The following is a 21,352-nucleotide window of genomic DNA, read 5'->3' on the forward strand; positions in this document are numbered from 1 at the left end:
ACACGCGCACACACTCACACACGCGCACACACACACGTGCACACGTACACACACACACACGTACACACACACACGTACACACACACACACACCTAAAACAACCCCTTCTACACAAAAGCATAAACCCAAACGTGTGTATAATGTTGTCTCTGTCCTGCGCCTCCCAGGTGTGTGGATGTTTGTCGTGTCCAGCTGGTGCACTCTGCGGTGAGGGTGAGGCAGGCGTACGGCAAGCTGCTGAGGACAATCCCTCTGGACGTGACACTCAGGTCAGCACACAGCACAGACCGAACGCCCTCCTCTATCCTCAATTACTGACTGGCTGCTCTAAGGCCCGAACCCTGTCGGTGACTGACTGCTCTAAGGCCTGTCGGTGACTGGCTGCTCTAAGGCCCGAACCCTGTCGGTGACTGGCTGCTCTGAGTCCCGAACCCTGTCGGTGACTGACTGCTCTAAGGCCTGTCGGTGACTGACTGCTCTAAGGCCTGTCGGTGACTGGCTGCTCTAAGGCCCGAACCCTGTCGGTGACTGGCTGCTCTGAGTCCCGAACCCTGTCGGTGACTGACTGCTCTAAGGCCTGTCGGTGACTGACTGCTCTAAGGCCCGTCGGTGACTGACTGCTCTGAGGCCCGTCGGTGACTGACTGCTCTGAGGCCCGTCGGTGACTGGCTGCTCTGGGGCCCGTCGGTGACTGGCTGCTCTGGGGCCCGTCGGTGACTGGCTGCTCTGGGGCCCGTCGGTGACTGGCTGCTCTGGGGCCCGTCGGTGACTGGCTGCTCTGAGGCCCGTCGGTGACTGACTGCTCTGAGGCCCGTCGGTGACTGACTGCTCTGAGGCCCGTCGGTGACTGACTGCTCTGAGGCCCGTCGGTGACTGACTGCTCTGAGGCCCGTCGGTGACTGGCTGCTCTGAGGCCCGTCGGTGACTGGCTGCTCTGAGGCCCGTCGGTGACTGGCTGCTCTGGGGCCCGTCGGTGACTGGCTGCTCTGGGGCCCGTCGGTGACTGGCTGCTCTGGGGCCCGTCGGTGACTGGCTGCTCTGGGGCCCGTCGGTGACTGGCTGCTCTGGGGCCCGTCGGTGACTGGCTGCTCTGGGGCCCGTCGGTGACTGGCTGCTCTGGGGCCCGTCGGTGACTGGCTGCTCTGGGGCCCGTCGGTGACTGGCTGCTCTGGGGCCCCGTCGGTGACTGGCTGCTCTGGGGCCCCGTCGGTGACTGGCTGCTCTGGGCCCCGTCGGTGACTGGCTGCTCTGGGGCCCGTCGGTGACTGGCTGCTCTGGGGCCCGTCGGTGACTGGCTGCTCTGGGGCCCGTCGGTGACTGGCTGCTCTAAGGCCCGTCGGTGACTGACTGCTCTAAGGCCCGTCGGTGACTGACTGCTCTAAGTCCCGAACTCTGTCGGTGACTGACTGCTCTGAGGCCAAATTAACTAATATGTTTATTAAGTCATCTTCAAGTCAAACTTCCAGTAACTTGTCATTATCATAGCAGCAAAATGAATGAAATCGGCTATGCGCTCACTCATTGTCTGGTTTTTAATCAGTCAAAACTTCAACTAATGTAAAAACGAATTGGGTGAGTTGCTTGAATTGTCTGTATCTACACTGAGAAATACCAAACGCTATGAATACCTTCCTCATATTGTCTTTATCTACACTGAGAATACCAAACACTATGAACAACATCTTGTCTTTATCCATCTGTGTGACCTTAATGTGTCTACCCCCCTGCAGTAACCTTAATGGGTCTACCCCCCTGCAGTAACCTTAATGGGTCTACCCCCCTGCAGTAACCTTAATGGGTCTACCCCCCTGCAGTAACCTTAATGGGTCTACCCCCCTGCAGTAACCTTAATGTGTCTACCCCCCTGCAGTAACCTTAATGGGTCTACCCCCCTGCAGTAACCTTAATGTGTCTACCCCCTGCAGTAACCTTAATGTGTCTACCCCCTGCAGTAACCTTAATGTGTCTACCCCCTGCAGTAACCTTAATGTGTCTACCCCCTGCAGTAACCTTAATGTGTCTACCCCCTGCAGTGACCTTAATGTGTCTACCCCCTGCAGTAACCTTAATGTGTCTACCCCCTGCAGTAACCTTAATGTGTCTACCCCCCTGCAGTAACCTTAACGGGTCTACCCCCCTGCAGTAACCTTAATGTGTCTACCCCCCTGCAGTAACCTTAATGTGTGTGTGTGTGTCTGCAGTAACCTTAATGTGTGTGTGTCTGCAGTAACCTTAATGTGTGTGTGTGTCTGCAGTAACCTTAATGTGTCTACCCCCCTGCAGTAACCTTAATGGGTCTACCCCCTGCAGTAACCTTAATGTGTCTACCCCCCTGCAGTAACCTTAATGTGTCTACCCCCCTGCAGTGACCTTAATGTGTCTACCCCCTGCAGTAACCTTAATGGGTCTACCCCCCTGCAGTAACCTTAATGGGTCTACCCCCCTGCAGTAACCTTAATGGGTCTACCCCCTGCAGTAACCTTAATGGGTCTACCCCCCTGCAGTAACCTTAATGTGTCTACCCCCCTGCAGTAACCTTAATGTGTCTACCCCCCTGCAGTAACCTTAATGGGTCTACCCCCCTGCAGTAACCTTAATGTGTCTGCCTCCCTGCAGTAACCTTAATGGGTCTACCCCCCTGCAGTAACCTTAATGTGTCTACCCCCCTGCAGTAACGTTAATGTGTCTACCCCCTGCAGTAACCTTAATGGGTCTACCCCCTGCAGTAACCTTAATGGGTCTACCCCCTGCAGTAACGTTAATGGGTCTACCCCCTGCAGTAACCTTAATGTGTCTACCCCCTGCAGTAACCTTAATGTGTCTACCCCCTGCAGTAACCTTAACGTGTCTACCCCCTGCAGTAACCTTAATGTGTCTACCCCCTGCAGTAACCTTAATGGGTCTACCCCCTGCAGTAACCTTAATGTGTCTACCCCCTGCAGTAACCTTAATGTGTCTACCCCCTGCAGTAACCTTAATGTGTCTACCCCCCTGCTGTAACCTTAATGGGTCTACCCCCCTGCAGTAACCTTAATGTGTGTGTGTCTGCAGTAACCTTAATGTGTCTACCTCCCTGCAGTAACCTTAATGTGTGTGTGTCTGCAGTAACCTTAATGTGTCTACCCCCCTGCAGTAACCTTAATGTGTCTACCCCCCTGCAGTAACCTTAATGTGTCTACCCCCCTGCAGTAACCTTAATGTGTCTACCCCCCTGCTGTAACCTTAATGGGTCTACCCCCCTGCAGTAACCTTAATGTGTGTGTGTCTGCAGTAACCTTAATGTGTCTACCTCCCTGCAGTAACCTTAATGTGTGTGTGTCTGCAGTAACCTTAATGTGTCTACCTCCCTGCAGTAACCTTAATGTGTCTACCCCCCTGCAGTAACCTTAATGTGTGTGTGTCTGCAGTAACCTTAATGTGTCTACCCCCCTGCAGTAACCTTAATGTGTGTGTGTCTGCAGTAACCTTAATGTGTCTACCCCCCTGCAGTAACCTTAATGTGTGTGTGTCTGCAGTAACCTTAATGTGTCTACCCCCCTGCAGTAACCTTAATGTGTCTACCCCCCTGCAGTAACCTTAATGTGTCTACCCCCCTGCAGTAACCTTAATGTGTGTGTGTCTGCAGTAACCTTAATGTGTCTACCCCCCTGCAGTAACCTTAATGGGTCTACCCCCCTGCAGTAACCTTAATGGGTCTACCCCCCTGCAGTAACCTTAATGTGTCTACCCCCCTGCAGTAACCACAGCCACCCAGAGATAGAGGAGATCTCCTTGGTGGTCCGTCGTCACATGAGCCGCCCCCCCAGCAGCACCTTTCACCCCCAGGACTTCAGTGACCTCATCAGCTTCATCCTCTATGGCAGCCAGCACCGCGGAGGGTAGGCTACCTGGCTCTGTGGGGTGGGGGGGTCCTTCTGCTAACGTGTGTGTCGTGGGTCCCGTGTGCCTCAGTTGGTAGAGCTTGTTGCTTACGACGCCAGGGTTGTGGGTTCGATTCCCACGAGGGACCAGAATGGGGAAGGGGAAATTATGAAAATGTAATCACTACTGATTCAATCAACACTGTACTTTAATTCACTCTGGATAAGAGAGTCTGATAAATGACAATGTAAAAAGTTGTGTGTGTGTGTTCTGCTAAGTTGTGTGTGTGGATATATGCTAACCTGTGTGTGTGTGTTCTGCTAAGTTGTGTGTGTGGATATATGCTAACCTGTGTGTGTGGATATATGCTAACCTGTGTGTGTGGATATATGCTAACCTGTGTGTGTGTGGATATATGCTAACCTGTGTGTGTGTGGATATATGCTAACCTGTGTGTGTGTGGATATATGCTAACCTGTGTGTGTGGATATATGCTAACCTGTGTGAGTGGATATATGCTAACCTGTGTGAGTGGATATATGCTAACCTGTGTGAGTGTATATATGCTAACCTGTGTGTGTGTGTGTGTGTGGATATATGCTAACCTGTGTGTGTGTATATATGCTAACCTGTGTGTGTGTGGATATATGCTAACCTGTGTGTGGATATATGCTAACCTGTGTGTGAGTGTATAAATGCTAACCTGTGTGTGAGTGTATATATGCTAACCTGTGTGAGTGTATATATGCTAACCTGTGTGAGTGTATATATGCTAACCTGTGTGAGTGTATATATGCCAACCTGTGTGAGTATATATGCTAACCTGTGTGTGTGTGGATATATGCTAACCTGTGTGTGTGTGTGTGTGGATATATGCTAACCTGTGTGTGTGTGGATATATGCTAACCTGTGTGAGTGTATATATGCTAACCTGTGTGTGTGAGTGTATATATGCTAACCTGTGTGTGTGGATATATGCTAACCTGTGTGTGAGGATATATGCTAACCTGTGTGTGTATATATGCTAACCTGTGTGTGTGAGTGTATATATGCTAACCTGTGTGTGTGTATATATGCTAACCTGTGTGTGTGGATATATGCTAACCTGTGTGTGAGGATATATGCTAACCTGTGTGAGTGTATATATGCTAACCTGTGTGTGTGAGTGTATATATGCTAACCTGTGTGAGTGTATATATGCTAACCTGTGTGTGTGGATATATGCTAACCTGTGTGTGAGGATATATGCTAACCTGTGTGAGTGTATATATGCTAACCTGTGTGTGTGAGTGTATATATGCTAACCTGTGTGTGTGAGTGTATATATGCTAACCTGTGTGTGTGAGTGTATATATGCTAACCTGTGTGTGTGAGTGTATATATGCTAACCTGTGTGTGTGGATATATGCTAACCTGTGTGTGTGTGTGGATATATGCTAACCTGTGTGTGTGTGTGGATATATGCTAACCTGTGTGTGTGTGTGGATATATGCTAACCTGTGTGTGTGAGTGTATATATGCTAACCTGTGTGTGTGAGTGTATATATGCTAACCTGTGTGAGTGGATATATGCTAACCTGTGTGAGTGGATATATGCTGACCTGTGTGTGTGTGGATATATGCTAACCTGTGTGTGTGTGGATATATGCTAACCTGTGTGTGTGTGTGGATATATGCTAACCTGTGTGTGTGAGTGGATATATGCTAACCTGTGTGTGTGTGTGTGGATATATGCTAACCTGTGTGTGTGTGTGGATATATGCTAACCTGTGTGTGTGTGTGGATATATGCTAACCTGTGTGTGTATATGCTGTGTGTTCCTACAGTAAAGAACCGTGGCTGGAGCGTCTGTACCATAGCTGTCAGCGTCTGGAGAAGCGCGAGGTTGTCTCGTCAGGTCGTGAAGGGGGTGTGTGTGTCTCCGGTGCGGGTGGCGGTGTGTGTGTTCCGCGGGGTCTGCTGAAGACTGAGGCCGTGCTGTGGCAGTGGGCGGTGTGGGAGGCAGCGCAGTTCACAGTGTTGTCTAAACTCCGTACCCCGCTGGGACGGGCACAGGACACCTTCCAGACCATAGAGGGTACGGACTGTTACACACACACACACTAAAACACACACACTAAAACACACTAAAACACACACACACTAAAACACACACACACACTAAAACACACACACACACACACACACATGTATATGTGTGTGTATATATATATATATATAGATATAGATATAGATAGATAGATATATATATACACACACTAAAACACACACACACACACACACACTAAAACACACACACACACTAAAACACACACACACACACTAAATCACACACACACACACACTAAAACACACACTCAGTCCAGAGTTTTCCCCATTACTTTTTTTTAACATGTTGTTGAGAAGGTGGGGGAGGCCTGGAGAGGGGCTGTTCTTTGCATTTCTGAACCCCTGTAGCCCCGCCCCCGTAACTCCAACCCCCGTAGCTCCGCCCCTGTAGCTCCAACCCCTGTAGCTCCGCCCCTGTAGCCCCGCCCCGGTAACTCCGCCCCTGTAGCCCCGCCCCGGTAACTCCAACCCCCGTAGCTCCGCCCCTGTAGCTCCTCCCCTGTAACTCCGATGTCCTGCCAGTTAGACCCCTAAACCAGGGGTGTAAAACTCATTTTCCCTGTGAGCCACATTTACTTTTCAGCAAGTTCCGGAGGGCCGCACTGAAAACGTTATTTCTTTCACTCTCAAAATGGTTTTGGGAGTTTCCGATGCTCCCTCACTGTCTAGCTTTCGTGTCGGTGATAAGTTTGTTAGCCAGCTGGACACAGTCATGAAACTGTACCAAATGCAGGCCCATTATCATTTCTACACAGTTTCCATTTGGTTTGAGTCATTTGAAAGTATATTGCCCCCCCCCCCCCTATTCCATCCTATACACATTCTGGATTTACATGTTGCCTCTTTTTCAAGAACATATCCTTCCCTCTCTCCTCCCCTCGCTCCACTCTCCTCCCCTCGCTCCTCTCTCCTCCCCTCGCTCCACTCTCCTCCCCTCGCTCCTCTCTCCTCCCCTCGCTCCTCTCTCCTCCCCTCGCTCCACTCTCCTCCCCTCGCTCCTCTCTCCTCCCCCTCGCTCCTCTCTCTCCTCCCCTCGCTCCTCTCTCCTCCCCTCGCTCCTCTCTCCTCCCCTATCTCCTCCCTCTCCCCTCCCTCTCTCCTCTCCCCTCCCTCCTCCCCTCTCTCTCCCTCTCCCCTCCCTCCCCCTCCTCTCCCCTCCCTCCTCCCTCTCCTCTCTCCTCTCTCCTCCCTCCTCCCTCTCCTCTCTCCTCCCTCCTCTCCCCTCTCTCCTCTCCCCTCCTCTCTCCTCCCTCCTCTCCAGGTATCATCCGCAGCCTGGCGGCCCACAGTCTGAACACTGAACAGGAGCTCAGCCAATGGAGCGGCGGCGACACAGACGACGGTCACCATAGCAACCAGCTGCGTCTGGCGCTGCTCCTGCAGTTCCTGGAAAACCTGGAGAAACTGATGTACAACGCCTACGAGGGCTGTGCCAACGCTCTGACCGCTCCGCCCAAGGTACACACACACCTACACACCTATACACACACACCTATACACACACACCTACACACACACACCTACACACACACCTACACACACACCTATACACACACACCTATACACACACACCTATACACACACACCTATAAACACACACCTATAAACACACACCTATACACACACACCTACACACACACACCTACACACACACACCCCTACATACACACACCTACACTGTGAGATACTAATGTACAGCTCCTACGAGAGCTGTCCCAACGCCACCCAAGACGTGCGCACACACACACAGCCCCAAGTGGCCCCCAGCTTCTAATGTGAACTATGTTTTTCTCTCTCTCCTTCCCTCTGTATCCAGGGTATCAGAACATTCTTCTATACCAACCGTCAGACCTGCCAGGATTGGCTGACTCGTATCCGCCTGGCCCTGATGAGGGTGGGGCTTCTGTCCGGCCAACCAGCAGTCACCGTGCGCCACGGCTTGGACCTGCTGACTGAGATCCAGAACAGCAGCACTCTGGTAACGGGAGGAGAGACGCACAGTCCCGGGCCTGTGTCCTAAACCACACCCTATTCCCTATATAGTGCACTACTTTTGACCAGAGCCCCCATTGAACCTAGTGTACTTGACCACACAAAGAAACACACTCAGCATTACTTGTTTTCAACCACAACCCCTTTACCTGAAGTTACTAAATACATCACCTGTAACTGACCCCCCCATGTCTCCTCTGGTCACCTGTAACTGACCCCCCCCCATGTCTCCTCTGATCACCTGTAACTGACCCCCCCATGTCTCCTCTGGTCACCTGTAACTGACCCCCCCATGTCTCCTCTGGTCACCTGTAACTGACCCCCCCATGTCTCCTCTGGTCACCTGTAACTGACCCCCCATGTCTCCTCTGGTCACCTGTAACTGACCCCCATGTCTCCTCTGGTCACCTGTAACTGACCCCCCCATGTCTCCTCTGATCACCTGTAACTGACCCCCCCATGTCTCCTCTGATCACCTGTAACTGACCCCCCATGTCTCCTCTGGTCACCTGTAACTGACCCCCCCCCCATGTCTCCTCTGATCACCTGTAACTGACCCCCCCCCCCATGTCTCCTCTGGTCACCTGTAACTGACCCCCCCCCATGTCTCCTCTGGTCACCTGTAACTGACCCCCCCATGTCTCCTCTGGTCACCTGTAACTGACCCCCCCATGTCTCCTCTGGTCACCTGTAACTGACCCCCCCCCATGTCTCCTCTGGTCACCTGTAACTGACCCCCCCCCCCCCCCCCATGTCTCCTCTGGTCACCTGTAACTGACCCCCCCCCCCATGTCTCCTCTGGTCACCTGTAACTGACCCCCCCCCCATATCTCCTCTGGTCACCTGTAACTGACCCCCCCCCATGTCTCCTCTGGTCACCTGTAACTGACCCCCCCCCCCCCCATGTCTCCTCTGGTCACCTGTTACTGACCCCCCCATGTCTCCTCTGGTCACCTGTAACTGACCCCCCCATGTCTCCTCTGGTCACCTGTAACTGACCCCCCCCCCCCCCCATGTCTCCTCTGGTCACCTGTTACTGACCCCCCCATGTCTCCTCTGGTCACCTGTAACTGACCCCCCCCCCCCATGTCTCCTCTGGTCACCTGTAACTGACCCCCCCCCATGTCTCCTCTGGTCACCTGTAACTGACCCCCATGTCTCCTCTCTGTAGGGTCCAGGTCTCCTCTCTGTAGGGTCCAGGTCTCCTCTCTGTAGGGTCCAGGTCTCTACTGGTCATCTGTAACTGACCCCCCCCCCCCCCCCATGTCTCCTCTCTGTAGGGTCCAGGTCTCTACTGGTCATCTGTTACTGACCCCCATGTCTCCTCTCTGTAGGGTCCAGGTCTCTACTGGTCATCTGTAACTGACCCCCATGTCTCCTCTCTGTAGGGTCCAGGTCTCTACTGGTCATCTGTAACTGACCCCCATGTCTCCTCTCTGTAGGGTCCAGGTCTCTACTGGTCATCTGTAACTGACCCCCATATCTCCTCTCTGTAGGGTCCAGGTCTCTACTGGTCATCTGTAACTGACCCCCTTGTCTCCTCTCTGTAGGGTCCAGGTCTCTACTGGTCATCTGTAACTGCCCCCCATGTCTCCTCTCTGTAGGGTCCAGGTCTCTACTGGTCATCTGTAACTGACCCCCCCATGTCTCCTCTGGTCACCTGTAACTGACCCCCCCACCCCCCCATGTCACCTCTGGTCACCTGTAACTGACCCCCAAGTCTCCTCTGGTCACCTGTAACTGACCCCCATGTCTCCTCTGGTCACCTGTAACTGACCCCCATGTCTCCTCTGGTCACCTGTAACTGACCCCCATGTCTCCTCTGGTCACCTGTAACTGACCCCCCCATGTCTCCTCTGATCACCTGTAACTGACCCCCCCATGTCTCCTCTGATCACCTGTAACTGACCCCCATGTCTCCTCTGGTCACCTGTAACTGACCCCCATGTCTCCTCTCTGTAGGGTCCAGGTCTCCTCTCTGTAGGGTCCAGGTCTCTTTTGTTCACCTGTAACTGCCCCCCATGTCTCCTCTCTGTAGGGTCCAGGTCTCCTCTCTGTAGGGTCCAGGTCTCTTTTGTTCACCTGTAACTGACCCCCATGTCTCCTCTCTGTAGGGTCCAGATCTCTTCTGGTCACCTGTAACTGACCCCCATGTCTCCTCTCTGTAGGGGCCAGGTCTCTACTGGTCATCTGTAACTGACCCCCATGTCTCCTCTCTGTAGGGTCCAGATCTCTACTGGTAATCTGTAACTGACCCCCATGTCTCCTCTGGTCATCTGTGACTGACCCCCATGTCTCCTCCGGTCACCTGTAACTGACCCCCATGTATCCTCTCTGTAGGGTCCAGGTCTCCCCTGGTCACCTGTAACTGACACCCATGTCTCCTCTCTGTAGGGTCCAGGTCTCTACTGGTCATCTGTAACTGACCCCCATGTCTCCTCTCTGTAGGGTCCAGGTCTCTACTGGTCATCTGTAACTGGCCCCCATGTCTCCTCTCTGTAGGGTCCAGGTCTCTACTGGTCATCTGTAACTGACCCCCATATCTCCTCTCTGTAGGGTCCAGGTCTCTACTGGTCATCTGTAACTGACCCCCTTGTCTCCTCTCTGTAGGGTCCAGGTCTCTACTGGTCATCTGTAACTGGCCCCCATGTCTCCTCTCTGTAGGGTCCAGGTCTCTACTGGTCATCTGTAACTGGCCCCCATGTCTCCTCTCTGTAGGGTCCAGAGTTGGAGTCTCCTCTGGTGATGCTGGTAGAGGCTCTGTGTGAGCTTCACTGTCCTGAGGCTATCCAGGGTTTAGCTGCCTGGAGTCTCACCAACACTGGCAAGAGTCTGGCTTGGGTCAGCTCTGTGGCACTACAGGCTGAGGGGCGGTAAGAAAAACACCCGTGTGTGTGTGTGTGTGTGTGTGTGTGTGTCAAGTGGAGGCCGAGCTTAGTGTATTTAAGGGGCAATTCTTGACGAATTTAACTAAATAAATGAATGCCTCATGATCTTAGTTCCCATCAGAACCTAAAATAAAAGCTTGTTTTATGCAAATGTTTTGAAAGAAAAAATATTAAAAAACACTATACAGCCTCACCATGGTTACAACTGGAATGTTGCTCTATGATGTCATGGCTGGTTACAACTGGAATGTTGCTCTATGATGTGATGGCTGGTTACAACTGGAATGTTGCTCTATGATGTCACGGCTGGTTACAACTGGAATGTTGCTCTATGATGTCACGGCTGGTTACAACTGGAATGTTGCTCTATGATGTCATGGCTGGTTACAACTGGAATGTTGCTCTATGATGTCATGGCTGGTTACAACTGGAATGTTGCTCTATGATGTCATGGCTGGTTACAACTGGAATGTTGCTCTATGATGTCATGGCTGGTTACAACTGGAATGTTGCTCTATGATGTCATGGCTGGTTCAACTGGAATGTTGCACTATGATGTCATGGATGGTTACACCTAGAATGCTGCTCTATGATGTCACGGCTGGTTACAACTGGAATGTTGCTCTATGATGTCAACTGGAATGTTGCTCTATGATGTCATGGCTGGTTACAACTGGAATGTTGCTGTATGATGTCATGGATGGTTACAACTGGAATGTTGCTCTATGATGTCACGGCTGGTTACAACTGGAATGTTGAGTTATGATGTCATGGATGGTTACAACTGGAATGTTGCTCTATGATGTCACGGACGGTTACAACTGGAATGTTGCTCTATGATGTCATGGCTGGTTCAACTGGAATGTTGCTCTATGATGTCATGGCTGGTTACAACTGGAATGTTGCTGTATGATGTCATGGATGGTTACAACTGGAATGTTGCTCTATGATGTCACAGATGGTTACAACTGGAATGTTGCTCTATGATGTCACGGATGGTTACAACTGGAATGTTGCTCTATGATGTCACGGATGGTTACAACTGGAATGTTGCTCTATGATGTCACGGCTGGTTACAACTGGAATGTTGAGCTATGATGTCATGGCTGGTTACAACTGGAATGTTGCTGTATGATGTCATGGATGGTTACAACTGGAATGTTGCTCTATGATGTCACGGATGGTTACAACTGGAATGTTGCTCTATGATGTCACGGATGGTTACAACTGGAATGTTGCTCTATGATGTCACGGATGGTTACAACTGGAATGTTGCTCTATGATGTCACGGCTGGTTACAACTGGAATGTTGCTCTATGATGTCACGGCTGGTTACAACTGGAATGTTGAGCTATGATGTCACGGATGGTTACAACTGGAATGTTGCTCTATGATGTCATGGCTGGTTACAACTGGAATGTTGCTCTATGATGTCACGGCTGGTTACAACTGGAATGTTGCTCTATGATGTCATGGCTGGTTACAACTGGAATGTTGCTCTATGATGTCACGGCTGGTTACAACTGGAATGTTGAGCTATGATGTCATGGATGGTTACAACTGGAATGTTGCTCTATGATGTCACGGCTGGTTACAACTGGAATGTTGAGCCATGATGTCATGGCTGGTTACAACTGGAATGTTGCTCTATGATGTCATGGATGGTTACAACTGGAATGTTGCTCTATGATGTCATGGCTGGTTACAACTGGAATGTTGCTCTATGATGTCATGGCTGGTTACAACTGGAATGTTGCTCTGATGTCATGGATGGTTACAACTGGAATGTTGCTCTATGATGTCACGGCTGGTTACAACTGGAATGTTGCTCTATGATGTCACGGCTGGTTACAACTGGAATGTTGAGCCATGATGTCAATGATGGTCGGTCCTTAAATCCGAAGCTCTGTCTGTGAATTTGAGTGGTTACATTTCTCCAGTCCCTCAGCTTTCTACCCAGACAGGGCAGTGAGTACGCTTTATTGTTTCAACTGCTGAATGCCACTTTAAATGTAATCAAGAAGCAGGTAGTACACACCTCTGTTGTCCATAGATGCTGTTAAATGGTATGTTCAGACCATATTATAACCTCTGTCATACCTCTGTCTGTCAAGACCATATATTAACCCATACCTTTCTGTAAAGACCATATAGTAACCCATACCTCTCTCTGTCAAGACCATATAGTAACCCATACCTCTCTGTCAAGACCATATAGTAGCCCATACCTCTTTCTCTGTCAAGACCATATAGTAGCCCATACCTCTTTCTCTGTCAAGACCATATAGTAGCCCATACCTCTTTCTCTGTCAAGACCATATAGTAGCCCATACCTCTCTCTGTCAAGACCATATAGTAGCTCATACCTCTCTCTCTGTCAAGACCATATAGTAGCTCATACCTCTCTCTGTCAAGACCATATAGTAGCCCATACCTCTCTCTCTGTAAAGACCATATAGTAGCCCATACCTCTCTCTCTGTCAAGACCATATAGTAGCCCATACCTCTCTCTCTGTAAAGACCATATAGTAGCCCATACCTCTCTCTCTGTCAAGACCATATAGTAGCCCATACCTCTCTCTCTGTCAAGACCATATAGTAGTCCATACCTCTCTCTGTCAAGACCATATAGTAGTCCATACCTCTCTCTGTCAAGACCATATAGTAGTCCATACCTCTCTCTGTCAAGACCATATAGTAACCCATACCTCTCTCTCTCTAGGTTTGAGAAGGCTGCCGTGGAGTACCAGGAACAGCTGTGTGCCGTGACAGGGATGGACTGTTCCATTAAGTGCTTGGACCGCTCACTCCTCAAACTGGCCGGAGCCAACAGCTCTAACACAGCCAGCCCCAAACACAACGGCAACGGTGAGAGAAACACAGCTCTAACACAGCCAGCCCCAAACACACTGGCAACGGACACACACACCACACACCACACACCAACCACACACACACCAACCACACACACACACACCAACCACACACACACACACCAACCACACACACACACACCAACCACACACACACACACACACACCAACCACACACACACACACCAACCACACACACACACAACAACCACACACACACACAACAACCACACACACACACCAACCACACACACACCAACCACACCACACACACCCAGCCAGCCAGCCAGCCACAAACACACTGGCAATGGTGAGAACGCGGAATAGGGGGACATTTCAGAGGCAACCACTAGGTGATAATAACCAAGTCGTCCCCTCTCTCCCCTCCTCCTTTCCTCTCTTCTCCTTCCTCCCCTCCTCTCTCTTTCCCCTCCTCCTTTCCCCTCTTCTCCTCCCTCCCCTCCTCTCTCTCTCTCCCCTCCTCCTTTCCTCTCTTCTCCTTCCTCCCCTCCTCTCTCTCTCCCCTCCGCCTTTCCTCTCTTCTCCTTCCTCCCCTCCTCTTCCTCTCTTCTACTTCCGCCCCTCCTCTCTCTCTCCTCCTCCCCCTCCCCTCTCTTTCTCCTTCAGGTGACGGCAGGAAGACGGTTCTCCTCAAGTCCAACGAGTGTTCCTCCGAGGTGCTCAACCTCCTTGCCAATAAGGCATGCCAGTGCTATGTGGCCCTCGGCGATTGGTCCTCGGCGCAGGAGTGGCAGGCCAGCGTGCAGGCCCTCAAGAAGAACCCCGCCGCAGCGAGCGTGCACCTGAAGACAGACTTCAACTACGTACGGGCACTGAGCTGCTTCGAGGACGGAGACTTCCCAGAATGCCGTGCTCAGCTGGAGCTCCTGGCGGGGGAGAGAGACGACTACGGCCTGCTCAACTCCGTCTCTACTGGCTCCAAGGATAAACTAGGTAGGAGAGAGAGAGGACCTAAGGCCTGGTCGACTCCACCTCCACCTGCTCCAAGAATAAACTAGGTAGGAGGGAGAGAGAGAGGACTAAGGCCTGGTCAACTCCACCTGCTCCAATAATAAACTAGGTAGGAGAGAGAGGACTAAGGCCTGGTCAACTCCACCTGCTCTAAGAATAAACTAGGTAGGAGGGAGAGAGGGAGGACTAAGGCCTGGTCAACTCCACCTGCTCCAATAATAAACTAGGTAGGAGAGAGAGGACTAAGGCCTGGTCAACTCCACCTGCTCCAAGAATAAACTAGGTAGGAGGGAGAGAGGGAGGACTAAGGCCTGGTCAACTCCACCTGCTCCAAGAATAAACTAGGTAGGAGGGAGAGAGAGGACTAAGGCCTGGTCAACTCCACCTGCTCCAAGAATAAACTAGGTAGGAGGGAGAGAGGGAGGACTAAGGCCTGGTCAACTCCACCTGCTCCAAGAATAAACTAGGTAGGAGAGAGAGGACTAAGGCCTGGTCAACTCCACCTGCTCCAAGAATAAACTAGGTAGGAGGGAGAGAGGGAGGACTAAGGCCTGGTCAACTCCACCTGCTCTAAGAATAAACTAGGTAGGAGGGAGAGAGGGAGGACTAAGGCCTGGTCAACTCCACCTGCTCTAAGAATAAACTAGGTAGGAGGGAGAGAGAGGACTAAGGCCTGGTCAACTCCACCTGCTCTAAGAATAAACTAGGTAGGAGGGAGAGAGAGGACTAAGGCCTGGTCAACTCCACCTGCTCTAAGAATAAACTAGGTAGGAGGGAGAGAGGGAGAACTAAGGCCTGGTCAACTCCACCTGCTCCAAGAATAAACTAGGTAGGAGGGAGAGAGAGGACTAAGGCCTGGTCAACTCCACCTGCTCCAAGGATAAACTAGATAGGAGAGAGAGGACTAAGGCCTGGTCAACTCCACCTGCTCCAAGAATAAACTAGGTAGGAGAGAGAGAGGACTAAGGCCTGGTCAACTCCACCTGCTCCAAGAATAAACTAGGTAGGAGGGAGAGAGAGGACTAAGGCCTGGTCAACTCCACCTGCTCTAAGAATAAACTAGATAGGAGAGAGAGGACTAAGGCCTGGTCAACTCCACCTGCTCCAAGAATAAACTAGGTAGGAGGGAGAGAGGGAGGACTAAGGCCTGGTCAACTCCACCTGCTCCAAGAATAAACTAGGTAGGAGAGAGAGGACTAAGGCCTGGTCAACTCCACCTGCTCCAAGAATAAACTAGGTAGGAGGGAGAGAGGGAGGACTAAGGCCTGGTCAACTCCACCTGCTCTAAGAATAAACTAGGTAGGAGGGAGAGAGGGAGGACTAAGGCCTGGTCAACTCCACCTGCTCTAAGAATAAACTAGGTAGGGGGGAGAGAGGGAGGACTAAGGCCTGGTCAACTCCACCTGCTCTAAGAATAAACTAGGTAGGAGGGAGAGAGGGAGGACTAAGGCCTGGTCAACTCCACCTGCTCTAAGAATAAACTAGGTAGGGGGGAGAGAGGGAGGACTAAGGCCTGGTCAACTCCACCTGCTCTAAGAATAAACTAGGTAGGAGAGAGAGGACTAAGGCCTGGTCAACTCCACCTGCTCCAAGAATAAACTAGGTAGGAGGGAGAGAGGGAGGACTAAGGCCTGGTCAACTCCACCTGCTCCAAGAATAAACTAGGTAGGAGAGAGAGAGGTAGGACTAAGGCCTGGTCAACTCCACCTGCTCCAAGAATAAACTAGGTAGGAGGGAGAGAGAGGACTAAGGCCTGGTCAACTCCACCTGCTCCAAGAATAAACTAGGTAGGAGAGAGAGGACTAAGGCCTGGTCAACTCCACCTGCTCTAAGAATAAACTAGGTAGGAGGGAGAGAGAGAGGACTAAGGCCTGGTCAACTCCACCTGCTCCAATAATAAACTAGGTAGGAGGGAGAGAGGGAGGACTAAGGCCTGGTCAACTCCACCTCTACTGGCTCCAAGAATAAACTAGGTAGGAGGGAGAGAGGTAGGACTAAGGCCTGGTCAACTCCACCTGCTCCAAGAATAAAGTAGTTTGGAGGGTGTCTAAGACTGCCCCCTTCAGTTTTGACTCTAGTCTCCTTAGAGGTGTGTGTCTTAATGGTGTGTGTTTTTCTAACGTGTGTGTGTGTGTGTGTGTGTAGACCTGAAGCGTCTCCTCCCGGCAGTGTTGAGTCCGGACCCCTCAGAACTGCAGAAGGCCATTGAGGTGCAGCTGCTGCGGAGCGCTGTGGCTGCCATGACAACGGCCAATCACGAGCAGGAACAGAAGGCCATGCCCACCTCGGAGTGAGTCTCTCATTGGATCTTGGAGATCACTTTTAGTTGAATCCTGTATTAATGTGTTAGTGCTGGGTAGGAACAAAAACATGCTGGATTGTGGAACACTTCATTGGGAAGATCTCAATCGCATACACCATACGTCTCCTTCTCAAAACCCCATTGGAGGAGGTGAGAGGGGCGGGAACCTCTGGCTTTGTCATCCAATGGGAGACGGAGGAGACGCCAGTATGTCATTGAGCTCTTCCATGATGTCTTCCACGTTCCATTTGGGTTGAGCTGAGTTCTGTTGGGACTGACTCCGGGTTCTGTCTGTGCTGCTCTATGGGCCCTGGTCAAAAGGAGTGCACTGTATAGGGAACCATTTGGGACAGACGATGTACACTCTCGTTCACTACTTCCCACCTGTCTAAGCGCTTCGGTAATTGGTGGAGACTTAGCGGGAGTTTCCACCTTGTTTCAGAACCCTGTCATTTCCTTTTCGATCAGAGACAGGAAGTGAAGACACTGGGAGGAAGGAGAGGTAATAGCTTACGTCTTCTGTGTGTGTTGACAGAACCCTGGTCCGTTACCTGAAGCAGACGGGCCGTATCTCTCTGGGTCCCCTCCGCCTCTCCACCCTCACCCTCTCTGACGGCCTGCCTACTCTGGCCACCCTGCAGCTGTACTGCTGCTCTGCCCTGGAGAACACACTGAGCGGACAGGAGGTACACACACACACACACACACACAGACCCTCGCCACCCTGCAGCTGTACTGCTGCTCTGCCCTGGAGAACACACTGAGCGGACAGGAGGTACACACACACACACACACACACAGACCCTCGCCACCCTGCAGCTGTACTGCTGCTCTGCCCTGGAGAACACACTGAGCGGACAGGAGGTACACACACACACACACACACACACACACACACCCTCGCCAGCCTGCATCTACACTGCTGCTCTGCCCTGGAGAACACACTGAGCGGACAGGAGGTACACACACACACACACACACACACACACACACCCTCGCCAGCCTGCATCTACACTGCTGCTCTGCCCTGGAGAACACACTGAGCGGACAGGAGGTACACACACACACACACACACACACACACACACACACACACACACACACACACTCGCCACCCTGCAGCTGTACTGCTGCTCTGCCCTGGAGAACACACTGAGCGGACAGGAGGTACACACACACACACACACACACACACACACACACACACACACACACACACAGACAGACCCTCGCCAGCCTGCATCTTCACTGCTGCTCTGCCCTGGAGAACACACTCAGCGTACTCTCCATGACCAACAGTATATGGACACCTGCTCGTCCAACATCTCATTCCAAAATCATGGTCATTAATATTGAGTTGGTCCCCCCTTTCCTGCTATAACAGCCTCCACTCTTCTGGGAAGGCTTTCCACTAGATGTTGGAACATTGCTGCTATAACAGCCTCCACTCTTCTGGGAAGGCTTTCCACTAGATGTTGGAACATTGCTGCTATAACAGCCTCCACTCTTCTGGGAAGGCGTTCCACTAGATGTTGGAACATTGCTGCTAGAACAGCCTCCACTCTTCTGGGAAGGCTTTCCACTAGATGTTGGAACATTGCTGCTATAACAGCCTCCACTCTTCTGGGAAGGCGTTCCACTAGATGTTGGAACATTGCTGTGGGGACTTGCTTCCATACAGCCACAAGAGCATTAGTGAGGTCGGGTGATAAGGCCTGGCTCGCAGTCAGCGTTCCAATTCATCCCAAAGGTGTTTGATGGGGTTGAGGTCAGGGCTCTGTGCAGGCCAGTCAAGTTATTCCACACCGATCTCAACATACCATTTCTGTATGGACCTGGCTTTGTGCGCGCAGACATTGTCATGCTGAAACAGGAAAGGGCCTTCCCCAAACTGTTGCCACAAAGTTGGAAGCAAAGAATGATCTAGAATGTGCAGTAGTGTTAAGATTTCCCTTCATTGGAACTAAGGGGCCTGAACCATGAAAAACAGCCCCAGTCCATTATTCCTCCTCCACCAAACTTTACAGTTGGCACTGTGCATTGGGGCAGGTAGCGTTCTCCTGGCATCCGCCAAACCCAGATTCGTCCGTCAGACTGCCAGATGGTGCAGCGTGATTCATCACTCCAGAGACAACGTTTCCACTGCTCCAGAGTCCAGAGGTGGCGAGCTTCACACCACTCCAGCCGCTTGGCTTTGAGCACAGTGATCTGAGGCTTGGCTTTGAGCACAGTGATCTGAGACTTGGCTTTGAGCACAGTGATCTGAGGCTTGGCTTTGAGCACAGTGATCTGAGGCTTGGCTTTGAGCACAGTGATCTGAGGCTTGTGTGCGGCTGCTCGGCCATGGAAACCCGTTTCATGAAGCTCTCGACGAACAGTTCTTGTGCCGATGTTGCTTCCAGAAGGCAGTTGGGAACTCAGCAGTGAGTGTTGCAACCGAGGACTGACGATTCTTAAGAGCTACGCGCTTCAGCACTCTGCGGTCCCGTTGAGCTTGTGTGGCCTACCACTTTGCGGCTGAGCCGTTGATGCTCCTAGACGTTTCCACTTCACAATAACAGCACTTACAGTTAACCAGAGCAGCTCTAGCAGGGCAGAAATTAGACCTACTGACTTGTTGGAAAGGTGGCATCCTATGACGGTGCCACGTTGAAAGTCACTGAGCTCTTCAGTACGGGCCATTCTACTGCCAATGTTTGTCTATGGAGATTGCATGGCTTTGTGCTTGATTTTATACACCTGTTAGCAACGGGTGTGGCTGAAATAGCCAAATCCACCAATTTGAAGGGGTGTCCTCACATTGCTGTGTGTGTGTGTGTGTCCACCCCCCCTAACCCTCTCCTCCTCTCCAGGACTGTCTGATCCCTCTGTACAGTGAAGCTCTCAGCACCTGTAAACAACAGGACGTCCAGCCGTGGCTCCACGCTCTGAGATACACCATCTACCAGAGACAGCTGCTGCTAAGGCTGAAAGGTAGACCGATGTGTGTCTGTCTGTGTGTGTGTCCCTGTGTGTGTCCCTGTGTGTGTGTGTGTCTGTCTGTGTGTGTGTGTGTCTGTGTGTGTGTCTGTGTGTGTGTCTGTGTGTGTGTCTGTGTGTGTGTCCCTGTGTGTGTGTGTGTCCCTGTGTGTGTGTGTGTCCCTGTGTGTGTGTGTGTCCCTGTGTGTGTGTGTGTCCCTGTGTGTGTGTGTGTCCCTGTGTGTGTGTGTGTCCCTGTGTGTGTGTGTGTCCCTGTGTGTGTGTGTGTCTGTCTGTGTGTGTGTGTCTGTCTGTCTGTGTGTGTGTGTCTGTCTGTCTGTGTGTGTGTGTCTGTCTGTGTGTGTGTGTCTGTCTGTGTGTGTGTGTGTCTGTCTGTGTGTGTGTGTGTCCCTGTGTGTGTGTGTGTCCCTGTGTGTGTGTGTCCCTGTGTGTGTGTGTCCCTGTGTGTGTGTGTGTGTCCCTGTGTGTGTGTGTGTCTGTCTGTGTGTGTGTCCCTGTGTGTGTCCCTGTGTGTGTCCCTGTGTGTGTGTGTCCGTGTGTGTGTGTGTGTCCCTGTGTGTGTGTGTCCGTGTGTGTGTCCCTGTGTGTGTGTGTGTGTCCCTGTGTGTGTGTGTGTGTGTGTGTGTGTGTGTCCCTGTGTGTGTGTGTGTCCCTGTGTGTGTGTGTGTCCCTGTGTGTGTGTGTGTCCCTGTGTGTGTGTGTCCCTGTGTGTGTGCGTCCCTGTGTGTGTGTGTGTCCCTGTGTGTGTGTGTGTCCCTGTGTGAGGAGTTTCTGCTCTCTTAAACGCTGTACTTTATATCTCGCTGTATTTGTGTGTGTCTGTGTGTGTCGTGTGTGTGTGTGTCTGTCTGTGTGTGTGTGTCCCTGTGTGTGTGTGTGTGTCCCTGTGTGTGTGTGTGTCTGTCTGTGTGTGTGTCCCTGTGTGTGTCCCTGTGTGTGTCCCTGTGTGTGTGTGTCCGTGTGTGTGTGTGTGTCCCTGTGTGTGTGTGTCCGTGTGTGTGTCCCTGTGTGTGTGTGTGTGTCCCTGTGTGTGTGTGTGTCCCTGTGTGTGTGTGTGTGTCCCTGTGTGTGTGTGTGTCCCTGTGTGTGTGTGTGTCCCTGTGTGTGTGTGTGTCCCTGTGTGTGTGTGTCCCTGTGTGTGTGCGTCCCTGTGTGTGTGTGTGTCCCTGTGTGTGTGTGTGTCCCTGTGTGAGGAGTTTCTGCTCTCTTAAACGCTGTACTTTATATCTCGCTGTATTTGTGTGTGTCTGTGTGTGTCGTGTGTGTGTGTGTCTGTCTGTGTGTGTGTGTCCCTGTGTGTGTGTGTGTGTCTGTGTGTGTGTGTGTCCCTGTGTAAGTTGTTTCTGCTCTCTTAAACGCTGTGCTTTTTATCTCGC

At 51.5% G+C, this 21,352-nt stretch overlaps 1 protein-coding gene across 1 annotated transcript in view; it reads left to right on the forward strand.

Annotated features, from left to right (window-relative positions):
- Positions 1-21,352, forward strand: part of smg1 (SMG1 nonsense mediated mRNA decay associated PI3K related kinase) — a 149,689-nt gene that overhangs the window by 39,807 nt on the left and 88,530 nt on the right. Inside the window, exons 18-28 of the mRNA XM_064987189.1 lie at positions 168-269; positions 3,738-3,878; positions 5,688-5,938; positions 7,232-7,428; positions 7,787-7,948; positions 10,681-10,835; positions 13,573-13,718; positions 14,351-14,677; positions 16,841-16,985; positions 17,533-17,683; positions 19,850-19,970. Of these exons, the coding sequence (XP_064843261.1) occupies positions 168-269; positions 3,738-3,878; positions 5,688-5,938; positions 7,232-7,428; positions 7,787-7,948; positions 10,681-10,835; positions 13,573-13,718; positions 14,351-14,677; positions 16,841-16,985; positions 17,533-17,683; positions 19,850-19,970 (1,898 nt within the window). The remainder of the gene's footprint in view (positions 1-167; positions 270-3,737; positions 3,879-5,687; positions 5,939-7,231; positions 7,429-7,786; positions 7,949-10,680; positions 10,836-13,572; positions 13,719-14,350; positions 14,678-16,840; positions 16,986-17,532; positions 17,684-19,849; positions 19,971-21,352) is intronic.

This window comes from Oncorhynchus masou, chromosome 14 (genome assembly GCF_036934945.1).
Source record: "Oncorhynchus masou masou isolate Uvic2021 chromosome 14, UVic_Omas_1.1, whole genome shotgun sequence".
In the NCBI taxonomy this organism is placed as follows: domain Eukaryota; kingdom Metazoa; phylum Chordata; class Actinopteri; order Salmoniformes; family Salmonidae; genus Oncorhynchus; species Oncorhynchus masou.